The sequence below is a fragment of the Pterocles gutturalis genome, unplaced genomic scaffold (assembly GCF_000699245.1).
Source record: "Pterocles gutturalis isolate BGI_N339 unplaced genomic scaffold, ASM69924v1 scaffold47336, whole genome shotgun sequence".
Taxonomy (NCBI): domain Eukaryota; kingdom Metazoa; phylum Chordata; class Aves; order Pterocliformes; family Pteroclidae; genus Pterocles; species Pterocles gutturalis.
The window spans coordinates 1,532-8,523 of record NW_010104730.1 but is presented as its reverse complement, the minus strand read 5'-3'; the positions used below and the strand labels follow the sequence as shown (position 1 = coordinate 8,523).

At 40.5% G+C, this 6,992-nt stretch overlaps 1 protein-coding gene across 1 annotated transcript in view; it reads left to right on the top strand.

Moving 5' to 3' along the window:
- The window catches only part of LOC104471700 (ETS translocation variant 1-like), a gene marked incomplete at both ends in the record, with an annotated part of 7,439 nt that extends 2,087 nt beyond the window's left edge, over positions 1 to 5,352 (top strand). Inside the window, 2 exons of the mRNA XM_010087141.1 lie at positions 1,040 to 1,228; positions 5,105 to 5,352. Coding sequence (XP_010085443.1) covers positions 1,040 to 1,228; positions 5,105 to 5,352 — 437 coding nt within the window. The remainder of the gene's footprint in view (positions 1 to 1,039; positions 1,229 to 5,104) is intronic.
- Positions 5,353 to 6,992: the final 1,640 nt, after the last annotated feature.

Below are 6,992 nucleotides of genomic sequence, written 5' to 3'. Positions count from 1 at the left end.
GAAAGATAATAAAAACTTTATTCATTTGTGGGCAGTGGAGGGGCTTGTTACCACTGCATTCTTTATTGACTTTCTTTTGGTTTGCGCTTACGTGTCATTCCTTCCTTTAGTGTCAGCTGTGAAGGCTTTCTTATTGACGTTTCAGTCTATTTTAGAATCTTTCATCTAGCGTGTGAGTTTTTATTCCCATTAACGTGCTACCAAAACTGTTAGCACTTAAAAGCATTTACATTTGACTTTTTGGATATGAAAGGGGAAAAAAAAAAAAACCCCAAACAAACCTGGAACCTTTGCCAGTCATAGAGGAGTGATTTTGATTTCAAAAATCAGACATATATGCATTGATGGATTTGATGGGTGCTAGGGGACCTGACAGGAAAGTGCGCAAGTTCGTGCTTACTATCTACCTAATGTCTGCATTTTTGCTGTTTAGAAAGAGGGATGATCAAAGCCTACTCGAGTCCTTTCCTGATTTAGGAGACCTTTGAAAATAGCAACTGTGTGTTTGCAGGACCAGCACTTTATTTTTGAGAGAGAGGGGGAAAACAAAACCTGTGAGAAGAGGCTGCTGACATCCTAGTGTGGGTAGCCGAGCCAACATACCATTGTTTTTCTGGGTCAGATCCTTTCCCTCTAGCTGTATTGTTTTACTGTCTCACTTTGTGGTTTGTGCAAGCTCTAAAAAAGTTTTGACAGGCACTGCCGGCTCTTTGTGCTGTAGTCCAGGTACTTCTACTTTTATGTATTTTGTGTATCTCCTGTTAGAATGTCATTGTAAGACTGAATCCTTTAAAAATGTATTTTTGTGCCTCAGAGAAGAAAATGCTGTGTTGAACCGCTTCCCTCTAGCATGACTTTTTCTGTGCTCTTCTCAATGTAAAGTAGAGAATTCCTCTGCCCCAAACTGGTTAATAAGATAACTATAATAAAAAGCTTATAAATGTGACACTTGCGGGTTTTTTTCTGGATGTAGATGCCACTTTTTTTTTTTTTTTCCAGAGAAAAAAGCTGACCTTCTTTCCCCTTTCCTTAATGATAGTGCCTATGATCAGAAGCCACAAGTGGGAATGAGGCCCTCCAACCCACCGACGCCATCCAGCACTCCTGTGTCACCACTGCACCATGCCTCCCCAAACTCAGCTCAGACTCCTAAACCTGACCGGGTTTTCCCTACCCATCTCCCTCCATCCCAGTCCATTCAAGACAACGGCTTCCCTATGGACCACAGGTAAAACACAAAACATGCAAGGGACCCATGCAGAAGGCATTTCAGCTGTGGTTGCAAGTCTCTTATATAGGGTAGCATTGGCCTCCTCCGCACAACTATTCCCTTTTGGTTTGGTGGATCAAGGTGAAAGCCAGCAAGGTTCAGAGTGTCAGAAATATGTGCGTTTTATGAAAGGCTGGCACCTGACTTGATGGACTTCAGAGGGAGTTCATGTTGGCAGTGAGACAGTTTTAATGACCTGCTGCTTCCGTCTTGTGAGGGTGATTACAGGGTGCTGGGATAATCTCATCTAGGCTCCCTTTCCCATGAAAAGTTGGACCAGATGGTCTTTCAGGGTCTCTTCCAACCTGAGCTGTTCTGTTATTCCGTGATTCACTTGACACACTCTTAAGCTGTATGAGGTAATGAAGTCACTAGCAGGCATGATCCTGGCTATAAATATCTGGCCTCTTGCTAAGCAGTTCACCTATCTAAGAGATAAGTGTCCATGTTGTGGTGTTACTGCTTCAGAATATTCTTTGGAAGGGTGGATCATTTTTCCAACCCCTTTTGAAATATAGCATTTCAAATAAGCTAAGATGCCAACATAAACTGTGCTTAAGTAACATTAGTCTGAGTAAAAGCCACAAGAGCTAGAGACTAGAATTAAAGCTTCAACTGTCCTTAAGTCACCCTGTTTTGTTTTGATATGTTAGAAATCCCCAGACAACTGACTGTCTTTCTTAGCTCAGTTTTGCAACAGATATGCTCAGTGGATTTTCCTGATTTTTGGGACGAGACACTTGTTTGTGGAATTCTATTTATCCTAACCTTTATTGCATGAACCTGTTTTGGTTTTGTTTTTTGTTTTTTGTTTTTTTTTTTTTTTTTTTTTCTGCTGTGTTGTTTCTAGGAGCATGTAAAATTTCAGATGTATGTAAAAAGATATAAATGTTCAGAAGCATGATTTTGTGCTTAAACGTTAACAAATTTAAGAAGCACCTGAAAAGAAAATGGCAGTTGTTTGGAGTGTGATTTGAATGCTTCTACTCTAGTAAGGGCTATTATCTCCAGGGATTTGTGCAGATCACTTCTGAAGGGGGTTGCTAAGCTCTATATTGTGGCTTTGTGTTCTGCTAAGATAGTTTTAAATATCACCCAAGGTTTTCTACAAGCCTTCCTGGCAGTGAAGGAACACTGAATTGGCCCATCAGCTGCCATAGTCACTGTCTTTTCTCCCTCCATGGACTGTGGTCTAGCCATGCAGACCCCCAGTGAAGCCAAGCAGCGGCTTCGATTACAGGATGAAGACATGTGTTTTCGTATGTACACCGAAGTCAAGTTGTCAAGAAGCTAAATGGCTTCTAGGCAGAGAGCAGCAATAAAATTTTTCAGATGAAAAAATCTTTTGTTTTAGAGCAACTTACAAAGAGAGTACTGAAGCTGTATGTCAGCCCTAATTTGAGTATTTACAAAGATTTTCATACACGTTATATTTTTCTATACTTATAGCACTTGGTCTGCACAAGCTTTGTAGGCTCTTTGCATGATTCTCCCCCTCCTTTGATACTCATGGTGTTGAGGGAATTTTGCACTGATGCTTCCCTTCTGTGACAGAACATCATGTGTTGTAGTGAAGTCCAAAATAGCTGACTCAGGCCGGAAAATCTCAGGTTTTTAAAGAAAGGTACAATTGTAGTGGAAGATATTTTTCCCCCTTTTCTTATTTAATTTGAATCTTCTCATTTCCAGTTGTTTGAAACAAATGTGTACTTCATATTTTTGTGAAATTCAAATCTTCCTAATTTACAAGGTGATATGCTACTACAATGAGTGTATTCAGAAAATGTCACTTAAACAAGTGACCTGCCTTTGTGAGTTCATGTGTAAATCTATAACTCAAGGCATATTTCTTTGGAACATGCATTGGTGCCATAAGACAGCATTAGTATCTAGAACATACAGCCCATACTTCTTCCTAAAGGGCAGGAATATATGAACGATAAGTGGTCCTAACAAGTACCAACAGGAATCAAAGCCACTTGTATAAACAAATGGCTTAATTCCATACAAAGCTTCCAGTACACAACAAGTATTATTAACTTCCTTTGAGGCTTTGTGAGTGAGCCTGTTTCTTATTTTAACTTCAAGTTGCAATTTTCTGATTCACTCCTTGACAGTTCTTAATGATAATTTCTACTTCTTTTTTTGGCTAATGAAAAAAGGAAAAGAGGGAAATGAATGCAGTGCCAGTCAGCCTAACTGTTTCATGATACATTTGAGTTTCTAAGTTTATTTTCTGCAGGTGTAGGTGGAATTGCAAAACCCAGGGTTACAGTGCAGTGCTCTTCCTACTGCAAAATATGATATTTACAGCAGCATTAAAAAAATTCATTTTGTCTCCACTACTACATTGCAATAGGTTCTATCTCTGTAGCCTACACAGTATTTGTAATTAAGCTATGACAGTAAGTGTTTGTCAGACCAAATTCACAGCAGTATTATGACAGAAGTTGGTGTATTTTAAATTGTTTCAGAAACATGTACTACACATGACTTGATAGTCAAGGATTGTATTGCCTGTGCAATCAAACCCCTGCATTCTTCAGGCAGACAGTTTTCTCGAGGTGAACATCTGCTTTTTGCTTGTTTGAACCAAAGTCCGTTCAGATCCAAAGTAGAGAAAGCCAAAGAATGATTAGTTCTTAATTTTTTTTTAGCGTGACAGTTGAGAAACTTGCAGAGAAAGGCATGGGGGGGGGGGGGGTTTGTTTGTTTGTTTTTAAAGTGTGTCTCATTCGTGATGAGTGATAACAGGACTAGTAAGCAGTTTGTTGCAATAACATTGCATCTGCTGTAGATTAGTGCAGACACAACATTACTACAGTGGTGGTTACCACTACTGTGGTTATCTGCAGGAGGTGACAGGAAGACTTTGTGCAGTTCATCGGGGCACAGTGAGAAAATAGCATGGTTGTATTCTTCTTTAATGCTTCCGAACCTGCAGATGTCCAAGTAATTACATTCAGGCTGCTTAGTTCAAGTAGATATGCTCTATGGAAGAAACAAGCAGCATAGGTTCTTGACTAGCGCTGGATGTAAATGAAGCAAATTTGAAACTGAATTCTCAGACTTTATGCCTACTGAAGAGTATTTGAGAGTAGTGAATGGCAACGTGGCTTGTATGGGTGACTTCTTTGATGTAGAAATGACCAAGGGAACAAGTTAAGGCAGGACGGGAATTCTTAGGCATTGTTTCTTTTAACAAAAATTTGCACCTTCTTCTTTTTCTGGGTTACTTAACATTCCCTTCCCATGAGAGCTGAATGCAGTGCCAGCCTTGGAGGTGGATCTCCCCTGGTGCCATTCCCGAGGACAGAACTGAGGACTTTTACCCTGGAATGATTCCAGATGTTACAGCAGACAATACTCTTTTTTTCAAAATATTTGTGTTTGCTATGGTCAGAATAGCTTCCATGTAACAGTAAGAACAGTTAGAGTAAATTAGAGTACAAGCAATGTGTCACTAATACTTGTGAAAGAACAGAGAACTCTGCCTAAGCCTCCTTCACGTTACTGTGGTAGGATGTCAGTCTTTCTGCTGGTTTGAAGCTGGTGCGTTTGCTGTTTGCCTCTTCTGTTGAGAGAAGATCCTGAAAGCAAAGAGGATGGTAGTGGGGACAGGTCTTCGAGCTGGTATTAATAGGTGGATTTTTGTTACTTTGCTTGTTGCTGTTCTACAATGCAAGTGATCCTGATGGGAGAACTTGGTATGATCATAAGCAAAACATTTTCTACTGAAAAAGTGATACAAATACTAATCATGACCTCTGAAGATTCTTGGGAAGTGGAATGTAGCTCAAGTCCTTTACATGACCTCTCTAACTTGTGTCCTAGATTTCGCCGCCAGCTCTCTGAACCTTGCAATTCTTTCCCACCTTTGCCTGCAATGCCAAGGGAAGGACGTCCAGTGTATCAGCGCCAGATGTCTGAGCCAAACATCCCCTTCCCACCTCAAGGTTTTAAGCAGGAGTACCACGATCCAGTTTATGAACACAACGCTATGGTTGGCAATGCAGCCAGTCAAAATTTCCCCCCTCCTCTGATGATTAAACAGGAACCTAGAGATTTTGCATATGATTCAGGTAGGTGCAACTATCCTTTAGTTCTGCGTGGTAAAGTAATAACTGAGTTCAAGCCAGTGCTATTGATGTTTTGATCATTTGAATTGAAACTTGCTCTTTTGGGTTCTAAGTCTCCCGAAGTAATTTATGTCTGAGATAGCTTACCAAGTAGTAAGATTGCTACACAGTACAGCATGACTCATGCCACCGTGGCTTGCTCAGTAAAGGATTTCATTTTCCAGAACTCTCTGCACAGATTGAAGAAGCTGGAGAAGAAAAAACCATGGGTGCAAAACTGAGCTTTGCTTAAGAGGGGGCTTGTTCTGTACTATCTCATATGTGTCCTCTGAATTTGTGTGCTCCATTTTATGAGCTCTTTCATTTGTCTGCCAGAAATAGAGGACTCTTTTTTCCTCTTGCTTACGCTACTTTAAATCAGGAGTAACTCCGCTGAAGTGGGGTTTATACAGCTATAAAACCAATGAGGGAGAAGAATCAGCCAAATTGGTGTCAGCTTCTCAGTTTGTGCATACTGCTGTGTTTTGTGGAGGTACATAATCTGTGATGCCAGGTTGCTGATGTAGAGAATACACTGTTGCTATTAATAATGTTTATTATGATTGTGCTTGTACGGCAACTGGAATGGAGCCTTATTGCTCTGTGGACAGTACAAAACAGAGGAGGTGGTGGCAGAGCCTGCTCTCTATGTCTTGTGGTCAAAATAGAAAAGATAAGCAATAAAAAGGATAAAAACATAAATCAAGGGAATAACATTGTAAATGTTTGCCACAATTTAAACATAATATTTATATTATACTTGGGAAAAGAGAGCGATACTTAGGGAAGCAAAAAAGGAGTTTAGTAATGAGTACCAACTAACACGGAGAAGGAAGCTGGAAGGGTGGTTCGAGAAGCTGAGATTAAAACATCATGGAGTGGGCTAGGTGGGGTAAACAGTTGATCAGTATGGAGCCAGGAAGATGCAATCAAAACACATTTTTCAGTTTCGGTGTGAGTGATTTCTGCAGCTCCTCTTCAGTCTCTGCCTCTGCCCTGCTTTGTGTATGCCACACTGTTGAAAGGGAGGGATTTCGGTGAGTCCTTACCGTGCTTCTGGAGAAGGGTACGTTGTACGTATACACGCTGAGTTGGGCAGGGGGAATGGGTGGCCCTGTGTGACTTCAGTCAGACTCTCTCTTCTTCGGGGTACTGCAGTACCTGCAGTGCTTTCCTGTTGGTTCAGTCTCTGGCTAGATGCTTTTGCAGTTTATTTCCCAGAGGCTACGTGGCAGCTGAGTTGAGGTCTCCTTTGAAAGCTTAGCCCATGACAAACTGTTGCAGTTTGATACAGCGGAGAACTGGTTTTTATTGTATTTTCTGTAACTGACTTATCATTGTCTATTTAGGCGGGTATTTTGTGGTATTGTTAATGTAACATGCTTGTTTTAGAGTTGATCTCTATGTTAGAACAAGAGAATTTGGAAAGTAGAGCTGCTTTCTTCTTTCTTATTCTTGACAAGCAAAGCACCAATCCTTAGGTAAACTTGAATTAGGCCTATACAGGGAGGGGACCAGTGGTGAAATATTTCTCCAGGTTGAAATATAAGACAAAATGAAAATGTGTTCAGATTACAAGGATCAGATCTAGAACTCAACCCATT